Source organism: Arvicola amphibius, chromosome 18 (genome assembly GCF_903992535.2).
Source record: "Arvicola amphibius chromosome 18, mArvAmp1.2, whole genome shotgun sequence".
Lineage (NCBI taxonomy): Eukaryota > Metazoa > Chordata > Mammalia > Rodentia > Cricetidae > Arvicola > Arvicola amphibius.
In genome coordinates, this window is record NC_052064.1 from 23,489,238 (window position 1) to 23,512,908 (window position 23,671).

The 23,671-nt window shown below is 44.0% G+C and overlaps 1 protein-coding gene and 1 long non-coding RNA gene across 10 annotated transcripts; one reads left to right on the forward strand and one right to left on the reverse strand.

Moving 5' to 3' along the window:
- Positions 1 to 1,482: 1,482 nt before the first annotated feature.
- Slc40a1 (solute carrier family 40 member 1) lies at positions 1,483 to 20,268 on the reverse strand. The gene is made up of 8 exons (XM_038315259.1): positions 19,899 to 20,268; positions 19,387 to 19,454; positions 14,746 to 14,905; positions 12,448 to 12,563; positions 11,830 to 11,956; positions 5,566 to 5,811; positions 4,211 to 4,861; positions 1,483 to 3,081 (listed from the first exon to the last, which is right to left on the reverse strand). Exons 1-8 carry the CDS (start codon positions 19,939 to 19,941, stop codon positions 2,768 to 2,770), a joined length of 1,725 nt encoding a protein of 574 aa, XP_038171187.1. The 5' UTR covers positions 19,942 to 20,268; the 3' UTR covers positions 1,483 to 2,767.
- Positions 20,269 to 20,338: 70 nt separating this feature from the next.
- On the forward strand, positions 20,339 to 23,510 carry LOC119803833. 9 transcript variants are annotated; one of them, XR_005283749.1, is made up of 4 exons: positions 20,339 to 20,688; positions 20,985 to 21,091; positions 21,213 to 21,574; positions 21,803 to 23,510. It is a non-coding gene; the product is annotated as an uncharacterized LOC119803833 (long non-coding RNA). The 9 variants fall into 9 exon arrangements; XR_005283745.1 differs by having other exon boundaries at positions 20,339 to 21,574; positions 21,803 to 22,040; positions 22,665 to 23,510; XR_005283743.1 differs by having other exon boundaries at positions 20,339 to 21,574; positions 21,803 to 22,040; positions 22,687 to 23,510.
- Positions 23,511 to 23,671: the final 161 nt, after the last annotated feature.

The window sequence follows — 23,671 nt, forward strand, 5'->3', positions numbered from 1 at the left end:
AGAGAAAAACACATAGCTCACCAACTCCAGCCTTACAGGGAGGGAACCAGCATAGGACCTAACTAGTCCCTCTGAATGTTGTACTTCTGGGGCAGACTGTGGGGCCACTTCCTACTGCTTGTATTGGTTTTTTGGGAATCCATTCTTTTTGGATGGATACGAGGGCCTTGAACCTTCCCCAAAGCAATGTGCCTTACCCCCTCTGAGGAGTGGACGGAGGGTGTGATTGGGGGAAGGTAGAGGGGATAGAAGGAGGGGAAGGAGTTGGTATGTAAAATGAAAAAAAGATAGTTTTCTTTTTAAAAAATGAATAAATAAATAAATAATAGACCACATTATCAATACTGATGTCCTATAAGAAAAACAACTTAAATAATTAGCCTCAGGAATCAGCACATGGGGCTACATGAAGTTAAAAGTTTCTACACAGCCAAAGAAGTTATTAGCAGGGTGAACGACAGAAGAACCAGTCATACTTCAGACAGGGAGCTGACATCCAGAGTTTACAAAAACCTGCAAACATTAACCACAAAACCCCTAAACTGCTGACTGAGGAATGGACTACCAAATAACGCCCCCCAAGAAGAGACATCAATTGCTAACAAGAATTTCAAACTGTGTTCACCATCCCCCATCATCAGGGAAGTGAAGATTATATATACCCTGAGATGGCACCTCACCCATCAGGACGGCCCTCAGATAGCAAATGCTGGCAAAAGGATGGGGAGGAAAGGGACCCTCATTCATTGCTGGTAGGAGTAGAAACTAAAATAGCCATTCTGTATGCCATGATGGAGCCAGAACTCCCATGGGAGCCAACTATAGCACACCAGGGGTGTCCCCAAGGACTCTAAATCCTACTATAGATAGCCGCGCATCGCAATTCATTACCGCTCTCTCCACAACAGCGAGGAAGTAGAAATAGCCTGCATGTCCATGGGTAGATAAATGGAGAGCAAAAATGTGGCATATCTACACAACAGAATCTTCTCTACATAAAGACGGGAAAATTTGAAAGTTTCAGGGGAAAAATGGATCTTTGTGGGTCTAGATATGAGTAAAACTTACAAAGGAGGAAGCCAAGGCATGGTCAGGTGGTGAGGAAGGACAAGTAGTCAAAAGGCCACAGAAAGCCGGGCGGTGGTGGCGCGCGCCTTTAATCCCAGCACTCAGGAGGCAGAGGCAGGCGGATCTCTGAGTTCGAGGCCAGCCTGGTCTACAAGAGCTAGTTCCAGGACAGGCTCTAGAAACTACAGGGAAACCCTGTCTCGGAAAAAAAAAAGGCCATAGAAAGAGGGAAAGTTACTGAAGGAACAAGGGAAGAGGTCAGTGGTAAAGGATGGGGAGGAGAGAAGAAATTTACCATGACATACATTGTTCCAAAGGCCATAATGACACCAAATGCCTTATATGCTAGTTTTTGAAATAAGTAAAAAAGAAAATAATAATAATCATTGGAGAACACAACTCAGTAAAGAGAAATTAAGATTTTCAAAACATTTTATATAGAAACATTTTTATGAAGATTTTACAACATAGTAAATCATGTCATACTGTAGAAAGAGGAGGAAAAGATTAAACTCAAGGACAAACAAAGTGCTCGAAGCAACGTATTGCAGTCTCCATGAAAGTGCATAGAAAGTTAGGCAATGTCCCAGGTCGGCACTGGCAGGTTACACAATAACTTGCAAAACAGTTTTAAAAATATATACAAACAGTTTTTTCCTTTTACTCTGCTTGGAGGTACTGACAGGGGAACCTTTGTGGCTGGCTTTTCTCTAGATATAATGCAGAGGTAACCAACGCCTAAGCCCAAATCTATTAAAGTAAAATGTTGCCGGGGCATTCAGCTAATGACTTTCTTTCCAAGAATGGCCACTCTTCTCCAGGCCGCTTACGGGGCTGGAGGGAAGCTAGCTCGTGTACTAAGACAGTGACCGCTGACAACGACGGTGATTCTGGTTCCATGGGGGTCTCAGCCCTTAGGTGTAGTGCATAACCTGTCAGCGGCTACAGCCACACGGATAACACACTGTATGACCTCCCATCCTGCGCTAGGACTCTACAGCTTTGGTCGTGTGCACCTACAGCTTTTGAGAGTCACTTTGGGAAGAGCCACAGGCATATTACTGGAATATTTTGCCCAACCTGATAGTCGAAATGCAAAGGTTAAGCCATAATCCTTTTTCTGGAACAATGCTGGTTACATACTTCATTCTCCACCTACAACAAATTCCTTAAGTTCAACGGGTTTTAGAAGGGTAATACTGGTTATCAGAATATAATCTTCATACATGGAGAAAAACCTGGTTCTATAACATACCTGAGAATGATATGATTGGTCTAAAAAAAAAAAAAAAAAAAAAAAAGGAAGAGGGCCAGACTTTTCCAAGAATGAGTCTTGGGGAGAATTGATTTATCTGAATTCTTGCAGATATAATAAATATACTGCTAAGGAGTAACTTAACTCATTCTTTGTAAAATTTCATATACTCATAAGAGCAAGGGAAACTTCGTTTCACCATTAGACTCTCTCCATAGGTACACCAATCTTTTCTTTCCCTCTTCCTTTTTTCCCCCCATGTCTAAATGTAAGGGAAATAACCAGTCCACCTTGGCTGACTTAGGTTAGTTAGTGCTCTTAACCCTCAAGGCACAGCTGTGGTAAAAGTCAGAGAAATATGCAGGCATTTATTGGAATTGTGCGGTACAGAATAGGCACACACGCTCTCCCTAATCTAGTAACAGGGGCCAGAGCTAAGCGACTTTACACAACAGAGGCGTTGGGCTGATTTTCATCGGTCACTTCCTTTTCATCGGGACCACACACAAAGAGCTGGTGGCCCAGAGTCTTCTGGGCAAATCGGAAATACATGAGATGGCCCATTGCCACGAAGGAGACGGAGATCAACACGAGCAAGCCAAAGGCTTCGGGATTGGGGGCCAAGATGACCATGATGAAATGTAGGAGGTCGAGAAGGTAGTTCATGGAGTTCTGCACGCCGTTGATAATGCCTCTTTCTGATTCAATGACATTTTCTTGCAGTAACTGTGTCACAGTTAGATCAAAGGACCAAAGACCTATATGGTAAAGGAGGTTGTAAAAGATTAAGTTTTAGCATATAATTTAGCTTATAGTTATATAGCTTACGTTATGCAGGTGTGTTAATATATGCAAAATACATTGGAGCTCTCGATTCTTTGAATTGCCCATAGATAGAAAATAGTCATCACACTTTTCCTTATATAATTTTTTAGTATACATCGGATTATTAATGCCTTTAAGAAATTATTCTTACAGCCACCGGACCCAATAAAGCTGTGATTATTCAGATTATTCAGACGACAAAGGTAAAATGGCATTGGGAAGCAGAGCCTATGAATTCTAGCAGGTCTAAAGTTTAAAGCAATCTAATGTGCGGCCATGGCTAAAGAACACGGAAACTTTAACCCACTCTGCCATTGCTGTCTGAGTATCACAGGGCTCCCAATAAAGCTGTCTTGCCTGATTAATTAATGTCTCTGATAAATTCATGAATTGCTCTGTATCACAAGATAAATATGGGTTCGTTTCAAGAAGAAATGGATTCAGAGGCCACGGACCAGGACTCCATTAATGATTACTTAAATTCTGCTCTGTAGGATGCCTTGACATTGTGCTTCCGGCCAGAGGTATAAAACTAACTCGTGTGGCAAAGTATGGAACTTAAAAAATGCCTGTCGGCTAGAGGGGACTTGTTTGTGAAGGGTGTTTCTTACAACCACGACGCCTTCAAAAGAGTAACAATTTAAGGCACGTCCCTAGCACAAGAAGGCCCTGAGTTTGATCCCCAGTAACACACGAGAGAGAAAAAGAGAAAGAAGGGGGTGGAGAGAGAGAGATTAAATATTTAATCCTCAAAAATATTCATTTAAGGATATACCCCTGAATTAAGAGTTCTCATTAACATGCATAAGGTATTAAAACATACTTCCAAAACACACACACACACACACAATTCAGAAAAAATCCTAAACATTTTCTATACCTATACACATATAGTTTAAAATATTAAGTAAAATTTCATGTTTAATGAGTAGATCCTATACATAAACTGTGGCTTTTGCTTAAATTAACATGCATGATTTCAGATAATTTACTGTTGAATTCTCTTCGCTATCGCTCCCAGCTGATTTAATTTTTTTTAATATAGAGAAAGAGAGTTCTTACCGATTCTAGCAGCAATGACGCCCGCAAAGAGCAGGCTGACGGAGATCATGGGCTCGGATTTAGTACTAATCTCATGGACAGTATTAACAATATTAGACACGTTGGACATAGGCGTTTCAGTTGTAAAGCCGGTCTCGGGTATCTTGGTAGTTGGGGGCACTGGCTCCACCTGCATAAACCTAGAACGGATATCTTCAAATGGAGAAACAGATAGGTCCAGGGGGCTTCCAGGCATGAACACGGAGATCACACACAAGATCAAACAGGAAAGCTGCGCCAGTCCTGAGAGCAGACCAGTCCGAACAAGGCCGCATTTTCGGCGCAGCCAAGTGAAAGCCACGGTTCCCATTATTCCAGTTATTGCTGAGGCTCCCATCAAAACACTGAGGACGGAGCCGCTCAGACCCTGAGTGTAGGCGTACCCTGTAGTGATACAGTCGAAGCCCAGGACTGTCATATAGAGGAAAGCCAGGCCCATGCCAGCCAGGAACACCGGCTGGTTGTAGTAGGCGACCCAACCATCTCGAAAGGTGCGGAAGGGCTCGGCCATCTGGGAGGCACATGTAGGCTCTTGCTCGGGTTCAAGTTCACGGATGTTGGAGTCTTTCTCGCCCATTAGATGAGATTGCTCCAGAGATTTTGGCTCAGTATCTGTAAATAAGACACATCATTGGCTTGGGTTTCCTCGTTCTCCTCCTGCATGGGTCTCCTTGACTACTACATTGTAAATCGGCTTTCCTTTTACTGGTAATTTCAGAATTACAGCCATGCAATAGGTCCCAAGTAACAGTTCTGGTGTAAAAATAAATACCCTTGGTCTCTTTTTTAAACCTCTCTTTCTTTCAGAGATTATGCTCTCATTCACTGAAGCAAATAGCAGGAAAACTTATCAGATAAAGTACAAAAATTATGTGGGGAAGTATACTATCTTCTTTTAAAACCTTAATAAGATTTCGTTTACTAGAAAACCAGCTTCCACTTCTCCAGGGAAAATCCTGCCTCTATCTCCCCCCACCCCCCACCCCCACTGTCCTCTAAGTGGCTATTTTACTCCCCTCAGGAATGCTAGGAAATGCCCACGTTCCCTGTCTTCCCATTTCTATGACTCAGTTTCCCAACCATCCTCAATCCGTTGCTCCTCTGTGCCCACTGCCCGCCACAAGAAAAGGGGCCAGGGACCTACCCCAAGTCATTTTACAGCTAACCCACAGTCCTTTCCAGAATCTCAAAAGATGACAGCCAACTCATCCAGACCCTCCCTGGAAAGACGGCCTGAAATCCAAACTAGCATCCGGTCTTCAGCAAACTCCCGAGGGCTGAACATAGAACGAAGAGGTGGTGGTTTGGCCAGTTACCTTTGGGTGAGTTCAGTTGCTTCATTTCTGCCTCCTCTACTTTGAGAGCAGCTTTCACCGCCAGAGCGGGGGTCTTCTGATACACCTTCCAGAGCAAGAAATACTCCACACACATGGACACCAGATTCCAGCCCGAAATGAAACCACAGCCAATGACTGGGGAACCGAACGTCATGATCTGGCCAACGGCCATGGGGGCCAGGATGTTGGTTAGCTGGTCAATCCTTCTGATGGTGGCATTCATATCTACAGAGGCAAGAGGCAGGTGAGTGAGTGAGAGTTCAAACCTATCAAAGACAGCCTGATCATTTACATCATAGAAAGCAAAAAGCCAAGGGGACAGATCCCTGGAAGGCCAGTTTCTAAAGGCATCCTGTGACCAAAACATTCGCTGTGAGCAACAGTCCCTGTTTTCATGAAGCTAACACTCCTCTAGGAAAAGCCAATCAATCAACCAACAATATATACTATGCATGATATATTACAGATGTGTGTAGAAATATGTATCTACAAATGCTGCAAAGAAACATCTGGCATGTAAACTGTGAAACACATACAATGTTAAAGCAGTGGTCCTCAGCCTTCCTAACGCTGCAACCCTTTGGCCCAGTTCCTCATGCCATGGTGACCCCCAGCCATACAATTATTCCATTGCTACTTATTAACTATAACTTTGCTACTGTTGGGAATTGTAATGTAAATATCTCATATGCAACCCTCAAAGGTGTCACGACCCACAGGTTGAAAACCACTACTTTAAAGGCAGACTCATGATGCACTGGTAATAGATTATGGCTGACAGAGTCTAAGAAAGAAGTATCATGGCCGGGCGGTGGTGGCGCACGCCTTTAATCCCAGCACTCGGGAGGCAGAGGCAGGCGGATCTCTGTGAGTTCGAGGCCAGCCTGGTCTACAAGAGCTAGTTCCAGGACAGGCACCAAAGCCACAGAGAAACCCTGTCTCGAAAAACCAAAAAAAAAAAATAAATAAATAAAAAATAAAAAAAGAAAGAAGCATCATTGATGGCTCTAAGGAGTGTTATTCTTTTTATTTTTCTTGAGTTACTAATTACTGAGAAGCAGATAACTTTGGAATAATCAGGTTTCGCATAAAAGCACTAGAATTGGATTTTGGAAATGCTGATTTTGATTAGGCTCTTTGGAGACCGATAGCTACACAAATGAGGTTGAAGATTCAGAAAGAGATATGAGCCGATTTCAGAAGTTTGCCAGTTTTTAAAACTATGGAATAAGATTGAATCCCAAGGATATGTGTGTGTAGAGAGCAGACCAGGTTCTAAACTATTGGGAATGCCAACATTTAGAGGTTGAAAACGTGAGTAGGAATGAGCAAAGTGATAAAAACAAGAATTCCGTGATAAAAACAAGAATTCCGTGTCCTAGAAATAGAAAGGGGACAGCGCTTCAAAGTGGAGAAAAACCGCCTGCGCCAAGTGCATACGGTGACACTCAAGAAACAGAGAATAAGAGGGGCACTCGGCGGTGGCACGCAGACGTGAGACTAGGAGGGGCACTCATTGCCATCCCCAGAACCAGTGGGCACCTCAAAGACCACAGAGCAGGAGTAGCCCACAAGAGGTGCCAACTCCAGGAAACACTGTTTTCTTATCTTTCCAATAGGTGCCCCTTCAGGGCGTAATGTGAATGCTGCCCCCTGGGGAAATGCTACGGAGTAAACCACAGAGAAAGTTAGGAGAAAGTAAGCAAGCGTGAGGAAGGTGGCTTGGTGGAAGCTCCTGCAGGATGTAGGAGAAAATGCAGAGCCTTCCTTCAGGATGGAGGGAAAGATGGCTGAACGCGGAGCCAGGCTCGTTCCTCTGACGGCAGGAAAAGAGCAGGTCCACGCTCACGGGCACACTGAGCTAAGCCGTGTGTTTTCTCCAGTCTTGCTCTACTGTGAAAGTTGACTTAAAGGGAGTTACTGAGTGAGTCCAACAAAAGGAGAGAGAACCAAGTGAGCCAAGGCTTTCCCTGGGAGGCAAGCGTGGCGTCGTGACTGACCTTGGAATTTAAACAGGGTAAGAGAGGGAGAAGAGAAAGGGTTCTAGGTGGTAAGAAGGCGATGGATCCTGTGGTTTGTATGTGGCAGCCAGCAGGCAAGGGTTGTTTGGAAGTGAAGGAGGGAGCGGGGGAGAGGGAGAGTGGCGGGTGAAGACACAGACGAGTGAGCTTATGAGAGGACGGTTTCACGGTGATAACAGGGTTTTCTAAAATTGGTTCCTGGATGTTCAAGAGTGCTAGAGATGAAGGAAGGGCAGCAAAGGCAATGATCCACTTTGCCGTGCCCTATAGCACAAAGGAGGGCGAAAATTCACGAGGCAGATCCTCGGCCATCATCTGGCTCAGCCAGGAAAAATCAATACGTGACTAACGAGAATCCCAGGGAATGGCCTCTCTCCTTCCCCTCATTCCTTCGGCATCGGTGGCTTTCTGATTAGTCCTAGGAGTGTACAGGGCACACACGATAACGGGAGAACTTTGATATTCATCACCTTCCACTTGAAAGGCAAAGGCAGCCGGCACCGACCTCCCATCGCAATGCCTTCCTAGAGGCAAAGGTAGCGGTCGTGGTCAGATCATCCATCTCCCACAGGAGTGTGTCTTCCTCCGCACAGGCTCCCCCAACGCCTGCCTGCCCACCAACAGGCTTCCAGTGTGCAAGCCAATAGGGACACGAGGAACTGATCCAAGAGACTCAGCAATTTGAGTCCCCAAAAGAAAAAGCAATTCAAGAAATAACCGCTGCGTCTTAAAACCTCGTTACAACAGGAAATGCTTTAGTCAAACGTTTCCCTTTCCTAGATGATCAAGAACTGGGGGTTCACAGAGCTCCTGAGACCCGGGTTTCCATATTTTATAGAATACTTAGGAAGGCAATAGTAATGCTTTCTATCAAGAAAAAGGTGGCGTCAGGAAGCAGCTGTGTCTTTCTGGAGCAGAAGGAATTAAGTAGCCGTTTTGAAGACATAATTGTTTGGATGGTAAGAGCCTGGAAGAGAATCAGTCTTCTGAATGTACACATGTATGTTCTCTGTGACTTTACATTTATTATCACACGAAGACTCAAATGAGGGTTTGGTGGCTTTGCTATGTGGCACAGAGCATGGCATGACGCAATTTCTTTCACTGACAAGTACATGATACCACACAGGAGAAGACGTGTTCAAAGGGGACTTGCTGGGCAATCAGGAGCCAGCAGGCTGCTCTACCTGGAGCGTGAGACCAACTTTTAAGCACTAGAGCTAAGGCATGAAACCTATGCGCCATACTTTGTCAAAGCGAACCACCAGATTTTCCTCCAGAATACTTAGCCAGAAACCCCAAGAAGCTGTCACAACAGACTTGCCCCACAAAGGGGCAAGAGAGACGGATGGGTTAGAGAGCCGGGGGAAGGAGGGCGCACAGACTACATGGAAGAGAGAATGTCTTAATAAAAGACTGAACCTGAAAAATATCTGACTAGTTCCTAGATTCGTTAAGAGTACACGCGTGAGTACTTTGTCTGGCCTCGACGATACAGTTTGCAATTTTAGAACTCCCTAAAATCATGAATGCTGGAATAAAGAAACAAGAGCAGACAGCAACCAGCCGCCAGCTCATAGTCTTACTCTTTATGTATGCACACGTACGCGTGCGCATGCACACTCACACACGCGCACACACACACACACACACACACACACAGCTGTACAGCCCACTCTTCTGCTTGGTTTTTTTTCTAACATCCTCATAGGAAGCCAAGGCAGCGGACTCTACTTTTCTTCTTTTCTCTTCTATTTTTCTTTAGCCATTTTCCTCCCCCCCTCCCGACTTTTCTGCTTATAGCAGAAATGACACGCCAAATTCATGGTCAGACATCCGCTGACCCTCTGAATTAAGAAGTCTCTGTATCCTGTTTCGAAACATGGGTTTTAGTTAAATCCACTGGGGTTAAATACCAGAAAAGAAGACTTGTAGGTGTCCTTCACTGATCTATCAGCCTGGCTGTGGGGGTGGAGGTGGAAGGGACTTGACCACTTGACCACTTGATGGACAAAAGAGATCAGCTGACATTCTATTTCCCTTCTTAAACTGAAGAAAGGCCACAAGGCAGGCTAGGAAACAGGCTGTCTTTTCTAGATTCTTCTACCATGAAATAACTCACAAAGAAGGAGAGGGGTCAGCTGAGAAATGGACAGTCCTAGTTTCAGTAGTTCTGGAACATTTTCTCGTAGATCCACAGATTTAGGCTGTCTGTGTCTATGTATTTATTAGGAATACTTAAATATTTTTGAGAATTTCCCTCTAACAAAGCTTTTTGTTGTTGCTGCTGTTGCTTTTCTTTGCTTGCTTGCTTGCTTGCCTGTTTGTTTGTGACAGGGCTTCTCTGTGTAACAGCTCTGGCTGTCCTGGAACTCACTTTGCAGACCAGGTTGGCCTCAGACTCACAGAGATCCACCTGCCTCTGCCTCCCAAATGCTGGATGAAAGGCATGTGCCACCACTGCTTGGCCCTAATAAAGTTATTTTAAGGAGGAAAACAACTTTTAAAATTCTTTCTTTCTATTACTTTTTAATGATGTGTATTGTGCAGGTAGATGCATTAAGGGTAGGTGCCCACGGAGCCTAGAGGCATCAGACCCACTGAAGCTGGAGTTTCAGGTGATTGCCTAATGCCAAGCTGGGAATAGAACTTGGGTCCTCCGGAAGAGAGGAATGGGCGCTTAAGGAGCAAGCCATCTCTCCAGCTCCCTAAAATAGCCTTTTTAAAAAAAAAACTTCATGAGTTTTATAGGGTCAAAATGAGTGCAGTTAATAAATTCAGAAAAGTGAAAGAGAATAATTTAGAGGCCAAATTTTTCTTCCAAATATGTCAGAAAAATACATTTGTGATCTATTTTCAAAATACACTCCTTCTTATCCTCTGAATTTTAAAACACAGACACATTTTACATGCTGAAAATAATGTTAAAAGGAGAAATTTAAGAAAAAAGGGGATGAAGTCTTATCTTCTCTTTCAGCATAAGAAAAAAGAGATGTGAAATTATTATTGTTTTGTAAATAAACAATTAAGGAAGGATGGGAGAGAATTTTCTGGCAAACATTCACTGTTCTGCTCTCACACAAAATCCCAGTGTATTTCCCTGGGTTGTAATACGGCTACCAGGAAGTGATGATTCAGACAAATTATTTTTCTTCTAGAGCAGGGGTGTCCAACTTTGAGAATTCGAGTGTGGCATTGCCAGTCACATTCACAGCTATCTGAGGAGGCACACAGGCAGGTGGGACAAGCCTGTTCCCGGTCTCCCACTGACTTTGCTCCCTTTCAATTACTGTTTCCTTCCCGCCTTCTTTTTATTTTTGAACCACCATGTCTAGTCAAACAGAGCCGCTTGCTAACCGCTTGCTAACCCCGGCACATAGTCTTCGTCTCTGCGTCCTAAAGTGGGCCGCTTTAGTCATCGAGAAGGGCTTTCCTGTCTGTCAGGACTGTTGGGCAATGCACTTATGATACTCATTATCTTAATGACCAGCAGAGTCGGCTCAGCTGATCTGGGTGACCTTCCTCTCTCACCTTGTGTAATTACCAATCCAGTTCAAACCTGCGGGCACTGCGGGTGAAGAAGGAGGATACCAGGTAAGCCAGGGGCCTGAGGAGCATTCGTGAAATAAGATATGTGTCTCTTGTCTGTGTTTCCGATAAACTAAGATTGTTTGTTAAAGAGCACGTTCTGTCTTCTGTTTGAAAATATATTTCAAAAGTCTTACATTTTGTAGGATGTGAGATAATTACTTTTCAAAAGAAATTTTTTTGAAGTGAAAACTAACTTCAATAATCTCTGCTACAACTGTGTTGTTTCCATTTGGTAGAAAGAAACAAAGTACCAATGGTACAATCCTTAAAGTGCGTGTAATATTTCCATATTTATGAGGGCAAAACACCATGTCAGATTGCCACCATGACAACTGAAATTGAGAAACAGCATAATTTAAAAAGAAAAAAAAAAAAAACGTTCAAATGAGACGTTCTACTTGCTAGATTCACAGAGAAGGATAGAGTAGGAAGCACCCTAAAGTTAACTCCGGAGCACTTAGGTAAGTCACCGCACTGTTTGACCCCTGTAAGGGCAGCAATACAAAACCGTGGTGCTTCCCATGGAGTGTTCTTAAAGCCTTCCCAGATAACCAACAGTAAAAAGGCGTCCCTTCCCGCTTACAGCCACGGATTCATGGATTCCTTTGGTTGAAAAGGTAATCCCAGTTACCTGCTAATCTGCTTCTGTTTTCTCCTGCCACCACAACAATCCAGTCCCTTTGGATTGTGATGGCAGTAGCAGTACTGGCCAGATTTGCAATGTTTGCAATAGTGATGATCATAATGTAGCAGGCAGTCTAAAGAATCAGAGCAAAAAATTTAGGTTAATACAGAAGCTTAACCTTTTAAAAAAAAAATTTAGTGTCATTCATAAAAAATAACTTTACTTTCTGCACAAGGGACAACTGAGTACCAGGACTCAGAAATTAAAGGGCAGGGCATCGTTCAGATCTATCCATCAATAGTTAATGCAAAAGTTATACAATAATCATTTATATGACAGTTTAATGTTTTCTAAAACATCATCAAAGGAGAACCAAGAGAATCAAAATGACCTGTGGATATAGAAATCAATATTAAAGGTTGCAGTGAAAACCCACAAGATACACTGCTAGACTGAAAAGGGTTTACACCTTCACCGCTATTGAATGTTCTGTTCTGTCATCCAGAATCCTGGGGAGCTGAGGCACAGCTCAGTGGTGGGAGTGTATGCTTAGTACTTATGAGGCCCTGGGTTCCGTCCTCAGGACCTGGGAAACAAACAGCAAGAACCCCGTGGAGAACTTACGAGGACCCATCCGTGATACATCGTCAGAAGCTCATTTTTGTGTAAGAAAACCATCATGAGGATAATCCCGCAGAGGATGACGGAGACGTTCTGCACCACCAGTGAAGTCTGGGCCACTGTACGGAGGGAGCAAAAGAGAAATGTTCACTGCACCAGCATGGTTGAGCAGGATGCTGTCACTCACGATTGCTGAGCTACATGGATGCACACGCATAACTACTACAAGACCAAGAAACCCCGCCAACAGTAAATTCTGCCTCAGCTAGGTCCTGTCCACAGACCTGAGAACCCTGCAAACAAAATAATGGACCTGTGGCTTTCTTCTACTAGTTGAAGTCTTTCATGATAACTGCATATGTATCTCATTTATTTTTAGAAAGTTTACTACCATAAACATAACTGTTGTATGGATAAGATCCATCCTTCAAGCCTCAACTGCTTAAGCTAAAATAAAAACATGTAGGAGGTTAGAGAGGAGCTGAAGAGGAAGTGGACTCTATAATCTCTCGCTTACACGACCGGCTTGATCTAATAAAATAACGAAAAATACACGAACATTTGCCAAGAACCCATACATAGCAGATTTCTTCTGATTTGTATTTTGTTGTCATTGCTATGAAATTCTGAGCTATGCCTTCCATCAGAGAAAATGCAAGGTCCTGTTAGAGACACTCCTTCATATAGGTGAGCAAGGCCAGGTAAGAACCCAGTAGCCATTTATTTTCCCGCCACTCATAGGCAGATCATCAAGGACAGGATATTTAATGGTTCTTATGCCTATGCCTGGTAAGTGTGGAGGATAACATCCACCTTCGCTCCCTTATGGAATCACAATGATCTTCAAATAAAATATTTGTGAAAACATTGTGGAATGTATAAGTTAGAATTACAGATCTTGTCATCCAGAATGGTAAATAAAGCTTATCCTGGCTTGGAAGATCATGTCAAAGACTCAAAAACTTAAAACAAAGCAGACTCCTCTCAGAAGGCAATCTGAAACAAAACCAAATGCAGAAGTCATTCCTTCATGCATGTATGCACGCATGCATTCATATCTAAGGATTAAAAACTAACTCCTCACACACCAGAAGGAAGGATATGTGGGCAGACGACTAGAACCATCTCAGTACAATAACAAAGGTACCACAAAGTCTCAGAGAGCAGAGGAAGAAATAGTGAGTTCATCCTGTAAGGAGCAGGGAAGAGTCACATGAAGGGTGGCTCGTGAGACGCTTAGACTGCAAACACAGGAGACTCCTCTCCTATACCACAGCCTTCTCCATCCAAATTAGCACTTCCCAAATGCGTGATTGCAACACTCAACCACATTATGGTTAAAGGATCCTGTGGAGAATATTCTTGTGGCTAGCTATCAAAAGAATTTGGTTTTCCCTAGTGTATGGAAATTTTTTTCTATATGTGCTCTTATTGACTTACTCTCAAAATCGGAAAATCTTCATAGGAATCATTTTACTAGTAACGCCAAATCCTAGAACTCTGTAGCCTGTTGACTCTTATTTAGGAACAATCAGCCTGAGCTGAACAAAGCTAGCTATACATTAAAGATTTCCCTGTGTCTCTCTTCAGACATGAAGCATGGACAGCTCTTTGCATTATTGACCGAGTTTCAAATAATTATCCACATACATCTTATATTTTATAACCAAATTGCTTAGTTATTTCCAATCTCTTGTATATAAAACAGAATATATCTTGATGCCTTAGAAGAAAAATCATTTTATCATGTGTACAATATAATACGTGCACGATTTATTATCATTTCTACAACATATTATAAATTTCTTTTTTTTCCTAAAAAAAAAAGTGTAATTCAGCTATCTGTTGTCCAGACATGGTTATTCTCCCTTGGATCAGTATTTAGCTGTCAGATTCCACTACTCACACCTTCATATGTACAGCAGAGGACAGATGTTCAAGCTGTACCCAGGAACCTCACACTAGAGGGCCTCCAGCACAACTCATGGTGCGGGAGGAAGCCAGAACTAAGCAAACTTTTAATCTTTAACGCGATTCCCAGAAAATTGGCTACCGGGTTAACTGTTAACATCTGAAATGGACAAACTGCCAGAAGAAAGAAAAAAAATCCATGAAGTCAATGCCCTGACACCCCAACTAATGCAGCAGCCTCAGGACCCTGAATCCAGATGTGGCCATCAGCCCCTATCCCTCAGCCGTGTCGCGCGAGTCCTTACGCTGAGTCATGATTTATTCTCTCCAGCGTAGAGGAAACACGGGCTGGTCCAAAGAACACAGGCTGAGTTACATAATGGCACCCACCTTTCAGTCTGGCATTTTTGTCTACCCAGTCACCAATGATGGCGCCCATGACCAGAACGGAGCCTGCCACCACCAGCCCATAGACAGCTGTCAGAAGGAGGCTGTTTCCATAGAGCTCCACCAGAAACACGGACACGGCGAAATGCCACATCCGATCCCCCTGAAACAAGACAAAGAGGTTTGGTTGAGAGGTTTTGAGTTTGTAGCCCACTGTAGTCAAGAAGTCGTTTTCTTACCAAAAGGATGCTTTCCGGCGACATCGGATGATTTTCCAAGTCAATAATTAGGAATTGAAAATTGGCCTAATGCTAAAGATTCATTCTAGCACCATGGAAAAGTCAAGCTTCATTACTTATCATTTCTAAGCATTAATTTACCTTAAGGGCTAACACAAGCCAGTTTTTCAATTTGGGAACTTGTAGGAATGGCCTCTGAGGCCTCTGATGGGTTTTCACTGCTATCTTTTTTTTTAACTGTGTTATTCCACAAGTAAATTTTTTTTCAAAGTTGTAAAATAGCAGAACAAACAGAAGGGGAAAAAAAATCAATCATGGAAACTCTGATCCCATAAGACCAAAGATGTTGAAATAAATATATAAGTAAACAGCTATGTTTTAATAAAGATAAGTTTTTGAAACAATAGCTGGGTGTAGTGATGCACACTTTTAATCCCAGCACTCGGAAGGCAGAGGTGGGTGGGTTTCTGTGAGTTTGAGGCCAGCCTGGTCTACATAGTGAGTTCAAGGATAGCAAGAGCTACATTGTAGATTCTGTCATTAAACAAGCTGAGACAGAAAGAGTTAAATCTTTACATAGTTCCAGAACATATAAGGAATTTTGCAATTAGTTGGCATAAAATGTGGTACAAGTTTAACAGAAACTTTTTAATTAGTCAGATAGATTAATATATGAGATATCTAGAAGAGACATTCTATGAGATTACAAGTTCCAGCTTGGACATTTTAGCTTGACATTGAGGAAAGACACCATTTCGTCACTAAATGCCTTACATATTTGACCCTGTGTGAAAGAACTTCCACTCTGAGATCTTCCCAAAGTCTGGCAAAATCCTCATGATAAACTTCATATGTTGCAAGGAAATTATTTTACTGATAAGTCAAATGCTATTAAATTTTAATAAGACTAAAACAAGCACTTTAAATATTCAAAATTTAAACTGATTCATGCTAACACAATAAACAAGTCGTTCTCAACTAGGGAGCATTCTATTCTTAGGGGTCACTTGCTAATGTCTGTAGACGCTTTGGGGGTATCACAGCCTCCATGCCTGAAGGGAACTTGAGGTATGGAAATACTGCCGGCATCCCTCATTCCATCAGGAAGCATTTCCTGACCCCAAACATGAACACTGCAGAGGTACGGGAATCTTTGTGCAAAAAATGATGCAATTTCCAATCATAATCCAAAACGAACACAAGATTTAGAGTTTGGAGAATGAGGTTGGACTTGCTCTGGCTATCCTAATTTCCAAAGACCTTAAGTATTAAGTGGTAAACAGCATACTTACAAAAACCCCAAGAACAAGGCAACATCTAAGTAAACGCCCTTTCATGCATCCAATTGTCTGCCTCCCTGCCACCCGCTCCGCTCTCCTTTGATATTTGTTTACGTGCCTTCCTACCCACGCTGGATCTGAGCATCAGTAACCACAGTCATCAATCCACTTAATAAACGTCTCTAGACTGGTTTCCGATGCGTGCCCCACGCGACTGTGGCATCACAACTTGAGTGGGCTCCTTTTCATGGTGCCCACATTCCAGTGTACAGAGACGGAGGCAAACCAGGTACAGGACAGGAGGTAGCAGAGGCTACGATAAAAAGGGACGTAGCAGGTGGCACTCTACGTTATGACAGAGGCCTCTGTGAGCAGAGAAGTAAGCCCCTCTTTTTCACGGTTCCACATTGCTGCTTTCGTTGTGGCTGCCCCGAAGCCCTTACTGAATTGTGTTATAAACTCCTAAACAAAAGCACCTACCTCTAAGCGAGTTTGTGCTCCTACGGCAGCATGAAATGTGTTGTCCCGTTAGTAGAAATAAAGTCAGAAATAAAAAAAAAACACACAGATCACACAAACCTAACCTCAGAGAACCTTCTGCCCAAACACCCTATATCCAAGGTCTCAGGAGTCACAGTTCAGTTGTGTTGGCAAGTGTGTGTGTTGTGTGTTGGCGTGTGTGTGATATGTATGTGTTGGCAAGTGTGTGGTGTGTGTGTATTGGCATGTATGTGTGTGTGCATGCGGTGTATGTGTATTGGCATATGTGTGTTTGGCATGTGTGTGGTGTGTGTGTGGTGTGGTGTGTGTGTGTTGGCATGTATGTGTGTGTGGAGTGTGTATGTTGGTGTGTGTGGTGTGTATGTGTGGTGTGTGTATGTGGTGTGTGTGGTGTGTGTGTTGGCATGTATGTTGGCATGTGTGCGTCTGTGTGTGATGTGTGTAGTGTGTGTGTGTTGTGTGTTGGCGTGTGTGTGATATGTATGTGTTGGCAAGTGTGTGTGGTGTGTGTGTGTTGGCATGTGTGTGTGCATGTGGTGTATGTGTATTGGCATATGTGTGTTTGGCATGTGTGGTGTGTGTGTGTGGTATGTGGTGTGTGTGTGTGTGGTGTGTGTGTTGGCATGTATGTGTGTGTGGAGTGTGTATGTTGGCGTATGTAGTGTGTGTGTGGTGTGTGTGTTGGCATGTATGTTGGCATGTGTGCGTCTGTGTGTGGTGTGTGTAGTGTGTGTGGTGTGTGTGGTGTGTGTGTGTTTGCATGTATGTTGCCATGTGTTTGTGTGGTGTGTGTGTGTGTATGTGTGTGTCTACACACAGGAGACAAAGCCCAGAAACAGAATTAACTACTAATTAATTACATCCCCTTCTGTACCCTTTGCAGCGAAGACTAAACACTAACCCTTCTATGGCCCACTTGTTGCTGTAGCGTCTCATCTTTCTGTCTCCTGAGGACTTGTCCATTTGCTAAATTGACTATAAGGTTAGAACAAGCATCTTCCACCTTTCTTTAGGAACTTGCTTTAAATTTTCTTGACAAAGTCTTTCTCAATACAAACTACAAAAAAAAAAAAAAAAAAAAAAAAAAAAAAAAAAAAAAAAAAAAAAAACCCTGGAACACCCATAGCTCGTCTCATGTTTCTGACACCCAAAGGTCACATGAGCGTTGAAGTTAATCAGTGTTTAGAAAAGAGGTGCCCTGGTTCTCCTGGAGGACTCCAGACCTTCACCCACCACTGATCCCTTCGTGCTTACTGAATTAAATTGGAAGAACAAGCTATTGGTTTAGATTTATAAAGGGCTCTTTACTGTTTCTTTTTTCTTATGCCACCAGCTAAAACAAACTCAAGCCAATTCCACTTTGTTTATGCATATATTTGCAGAGTCATCCCTGGGTAAGCATTCAGAACCCGGGAGTTAGCTTCTCTAGAAAGTTATCTGAGGCTGCTGTTTTTTAGAGATCCAACAACCCAACCTAATACCCTCCCGAGGACAGAGGGCATAGATTTCTGTGTATGATGGCCCCCATTCATGGCTTATAGATAAATCAATTAAAAGAAATTAGCACTTCAAGCTAGACTCCTGAAATTCTTTGTTCTTGTTAATAAGGCACAGAACATGTTTAGAGTCACGGCTTCTTAGCAGTAAGAACAATTGTTTAACGTTTCTAATAATCATCTATTGAACGCATCCAGCCCTCTTTGGGGTATTTGGAGGGCTTATAAAGGAATCCAGAGCAGAAATTCTGGAATTCTCCCAAAGCCACTTAGGAAGCCAATGGGAGAATTGTGAAGCCACGGCTAATTTCACTGGGAGATGGTTTGTAACCCAGCTTGTACTCCCACGTATTAAGTAGCCACAGATAACAGCTTTGAAGATCGGAATTTTTATCATGTAGATATTTGATCTTGGACTAGGTACACTTAAGCTAATCCTACAATATTACTGTTACCCTGATAGGCCAATATTTGTTAGTAGATCATTCTATTCTATTTTCATGATGCTGCCTGCTGAAACCAGACTTTAACAAAAGGAAAGAGTTAAGTTTCTTTTCTTCTTCTTCCTCTTCTTCTTTAAAAATGTATTTATTTTTCTTTTATATGCATCGGTGTTTTGCCTGCACGTATGTCTGTGAAGGTGCCCGATCCCATGAAATTGGAGCTACAGGCAGTCGTGAGCAGCCATGTGGGTGCTTGGAATTGAACCCTGGTCCTCTGGAAACGCAGTCAGTTTAACCACTGAGTCCTCTCTCCAGACCTCAGAAAAAGTTTCTTAAACATGGGAAAAGAAAGAAGCTTCACGAGATAACCTTTCCAGGTTGGGAGGGGGTAATAGAATTTGCCAACCCTGGTAATGATGCATGTTTTCCTGTGCTTGTCAATCTAGTAATAATGATGCATGTTTTCCTGTGCTTGTCAATCTTATTTTGGACAGTTTCATTCTAAATCATCAGCATTTCACCATTAAGAAACATTTACTAATAATCATGGGAACTGTCTTTGGAAAAAAAAATTCTGCCGAAACATGTGTCAAAGGACAATTTCGCTTAATACAACTGTCTCCAAAGAAAGTAAACAAAGCTTGCGCAATCATGCGGCGAAGAGTCTTGGCCCAGTCTCACTTACCCAAGTGGAGAGAGCGTGGCCAAGGTAGAGAAGGAATTTGGCCGAGGTCAGGTAGCTTGCTAAGGATCCTGCAAAGGCCCAGAGAGAGTAAATGAAAACCGTGTTTCGCCCATACCCCTGCACTCAGGTTCGAGTTTGCTTTGGGTCCTAAGTATGTGTGGTGTTTAAGCAGGTCACCTATATATTGATGCATTCCGTTTACTTCATGCCATCCCCTGAGGTCCAGCGTGGCCTCTTGGCCAATAACCGCCCGACTTCATGCACCGTGAAGAAACTCCTGTTTCAACTTTCTTCAGCTTTGATGAGGTTTGTTTATCAGGGCAAGGAATTCCGCACTGCCCAGCGTACTCTATTCTAGCCCGTATGCAAGTTCTTTTAACCAAACTTTGAATTTACATTTTTTGGAGTCTCCATCCAAACAGAAGTCAACCCTCAGGGAACTGCGTCCCCTACCCCCACCCCCGCCACCTGCAATCCCACCTCTTGATGCATTAGGATTATATACAACTCACCACAGCATCCTTCCTGGCCGCTTTGATCTCTTGCCTTGGTCATGGCACCAGGCGCTCTCCCCTTGCTTGTTCTGGTGTTGGTTGCTGTAGCTGCTCTTGCCCAGGGGCTTGTTCACGGGAGTGCGAGGAACCGGAGATAGCACCGCTAAAAGCACAACAGCCTTGTGCCGCGAGACCCCACAGGACAACTAGGACAAAGATCAACAGCAAAGCTGCCACCGGGGTCTCTCTCTGTCTTCTTTCCAAACTTAGCCAACACTGTAGCTGAAGTTGGAAAGCTAAAGCCTTATGGAAGCGGGTTGGAGGATCCACCGGCCGCCGGAGACCCTGAGCCTGCTCCAGCCGCCGCCGCCGCCGCCGCCGCCGCCGCCGCGCCGTGGGCCGGGCCACCACTTATAGGCAGCCGGGGGCGGAGCTCGCGAGCGCGGGGGACGCCCCTCCCAGCAGGACACCGGGTCTGGGCGAGCGGCGCTCCGGGCCGCCCGGTCCTCGCTGCTCTCCCAGGAGTCACCCGGAGGGCGCGAACAACCCGCGCCTTGGCAGGGCCACCGCAGAGGAAACCCCGAGAAGGGATCGGGTGTCCCGCATCGTGGCAGGGAGACCGTGCGTGGACCCCGAGGGGACAACCGTGGAGACGTTTCGTAGAAAGGGCCGATTGGCAGGTGCCAGGGCGTTGCGCTTCGCTCTGACCTCCCGATTGCCAGCCAGTCCCCAGGCAAAGCTCAGCGGGAGCTGGAGAGGAAAAAAGGAGCCTCCCACCCCAGCTACATTTTGGAAGGCCGGTAGCTAAGTAAATACAAGTCCCGTCACAGAGGCAGCCTTCCTGGCCTCCACGTCCGGCCTCCCAGGACCCAGAATGTCTTCCTTCCCCGGACTGTAGAGAAGGACTTCTCTCAAAGCAGTGAAATCAAAGCGCAGGAAGGGGACTCAGAGATCAGAGAGCAACCCTCCACAGCCCAGTCATGGACCACAGGCCTCCCAGCCCAGACTTGTGTCCTGCAGGCGTAGCCAGGAGACAGCTCCCTTCAGTGTCCTCTCCCTCTGGGCTCTCAGCCCGCCACACCTGCCTCCTTTGCTCCTCTACAGGTCCCAGCATCAGACAGGAGGTTACCAGGAATACCGGTTGTCCCGGTTGGGACCCTGGGTCTGACCCAGTCTGATTAAAGCCACCCGGTAGCCTCCAGAAGGAATGGGTAAATGTAACTACAGAAAAAAATGCAACGGGTGTAAGCCTCTAGCGACCTCAGCTTCATCCCCAGGTCACGCCAGGCTGCTACTTACCTTACCGTTTGTCAATCTTGTCAACTCTTCCAGAGTAATCCTCAACATTGAAACCCCAGCCAGCTTGCAGCCTTGGAGCGCGGGCCTAATGACACCTGCTAATGAGGAGAGCCACTCAGGAGCACGGGCCTTGTATCTGGACTCTCTATCAGAAGCCCCAAAGGTCTTTGCGGGCGGGGTGCTTCTGGATTCGTTGGGATGAGGGCTGCAGAGCAGAGATAGGGGACTCACCGTTTACTGCTCTCAACAGCTCCTCGGCCTTTGCAAAAAAACGCTCTCTTCTCCTTTCACACAAAACTTTTCAGTTCTCTCTCCCCACTCCGAGGTGTGGTTATGTCTGCTGAACCTGTACAATGGGGTGGCGTATCCCAAATGTCTTTTGAAGGAAACCTAAGGTATGTTTACATGGGTTACTCAGGAAGGGGGCATCTAACAAACTGAGAATTTCCTATTTTTTTTTTAATTTTATTGACCCTCAAGCAAAACACAAACTCTCCTGATTCCTTGCTCATATGTCACTGTGTGCCGATAACAAGAACCTCTGTGTTCTTTACATTAATTGCTGTGTGTCTTAAGGATGGGTGTTGAGCTGTCCCCCAATCTCTGGGTGTCTTAACTTTCAGTTCGTGAAGATTATTTACTGCAGACTCGGAGAAACAGCTGAATTGCTGTGTGCCTCGAAGTGTGACATGGAACTTCTGTTCCCTTTGTGACCAAGGAGTCCCCAGAAACCAAAACCAGGAGAGTGGAGCAGACCAGACGGGAGCCGACCACGAAGCAGGAAGGAAAGAAAATAAGCAGCATCCGTAGACAGCGTGATATCTGAATGTTGGCCAGAGTTCCTAAATCCTGGCCAAGTCGGTGAGAATGAGGACTCAGAGTGTGCTGTTGGAGCTCACAACATGGAAGGAGTTAAACAGAAACTGTAATTTAAAAACTCCCAAAACATTTGTGAGGCGCAAAGTGACTGAGTTTCCTGGCCTTGACTTTCCCGATAACAAAGCTACAGTCCCGAGACCTCACAGACTCTTCCTCCTTCCAAAGAAACATTTGACTGCTCCGAAGTAAAACTTCATGCAAAACGAATTTTTTTTCTCTCAGAACAGAATATATAACTTTCTTATCAACTTAATCATAACTCAAGGAGCCATGCATGTTTTAAACCAGTTTTCAAAAGCAAAAAAAAAAAAAAAAAAAAAAACCAACCAGGTACCCAAGAGGCATTTCTCAACTCATTTTCAACATTTTGTTTATGAGAGAGAATCTGAGTTACTCATACCAGCTTTGAACTCACAATGCCCCTGCCTCAGCCTCTCTGGTGATGGAATGACAGGCATGTGTTGCCACTGAGCTAGTCATAGCTTGTCCGTTCCAAAGGCAACCTTTTAAGTATTCCATCCAGAATAAAATGTACTCTTATTGGAAGTTGTTAACAAATATGTATGGTTGGGAAGTAAAAGGGGTTTTTATTCTTTTATTTCCAAGTTGAGTTTGAACTTACCTCCAGGGCCCTCGGTCGCCTCTGCTGTTTCTGATGCCATCCAGAAGGAAGACAGCACAGGGAATGGTCACCACACTCCACTGCCCTGAAGACAAATGAGAAGGAGAAAACACCGTGGGGTTATCACCAGCTATTAGAGGAAAGCCTCAGATCTGAGGCCACAGCTCCCGCTGGATGCAGAGCTTTCCCTATAAAGCCGAGTTCCTGCCCAAGTGCCTGCGTCATTATTGGTATTTCTGTCATTTTAAAACAGAGTGGACTCTTGGTAAGTTCAGGTTCAGGCTTCTCCTTCATGTCATAGGCCATTAACTGATAATGAGTGTGTGCTCACACGTCTCCATTGTGGTTGAGTGTCCCGAAGAGATATGATCTTGACAAGATTTCCATGAATGCCTTCTGACCTCTCCTGCAGACTATTCCAAATTATATATATACATGGCAAATCTATAAATATAAAAAATACATAGTTGACCTCGGGGCTGTGGGTGTCTTTTTGAGATGATAAAAGTCTTGACAGTGGTGTGACACCAAGAAAAGTTGGCCAAGTTATCAACAGTGGCAAAGTTGTGCATTTTAAAATGATATACACGGTGAATTTTATATTATGTGAATTTCACCTTATGTTTCCTAAAAGGAAAAGCTGCCATATTCCCATATTAGTGTGGATTGGGATTAATGCAGGCCAAATATTCAGGAAGAAGAGACTAGAAATCAAATCTTGCCTATCACAGTGGAAACTAAAATGGATAACTATGCTAATTGTTTAATTGTCTCCATATATAGCCAGAAAACAAATATGAATTTCACTGAATAAACATTTTGGTCTCTCAGCCTTTTTCCAGAGTCCTTCCTTCTGCTCTTTAACCAAACTGTTACGGGACAAAGTTCATTCCGTTGTTTGTTTTCAGCTGAAGCCAAGGGAGGATGCTTACTGACCACAGTCCTGGACACAGCTCTCAGCCTTGCCTTCCTAAGGCTCTCTAAAAAGAAA

What these genes read in the sequence shown, in the direction of transcription:
- Slc40a1 (XM_038315259.1), bottom strand. Translation starts at nt 19,941, where the DNA reads ATGACCAAGGCAAGAGATCAAAGCGGCCAGGAAGGATGCTGTG. An exon ending in CGGCCAGGAAGGATGCTGTG is followed by an intron (nt 19,455 to 19,898) that starts GTGAGTTGTATA and finishes GGGCCTTTGCAG; the next exon opens with GATCCTTAGCAAGCTACCTG. An exon ending in GCAACTGAACTCACCCAAAG is followed by an intron (nt 4,862 to 5,565) that starts GTAACTGGCCAA and finishes TCTTATTTACAG; the next exon opens with ATACTGAGCCAAAATCTCTG.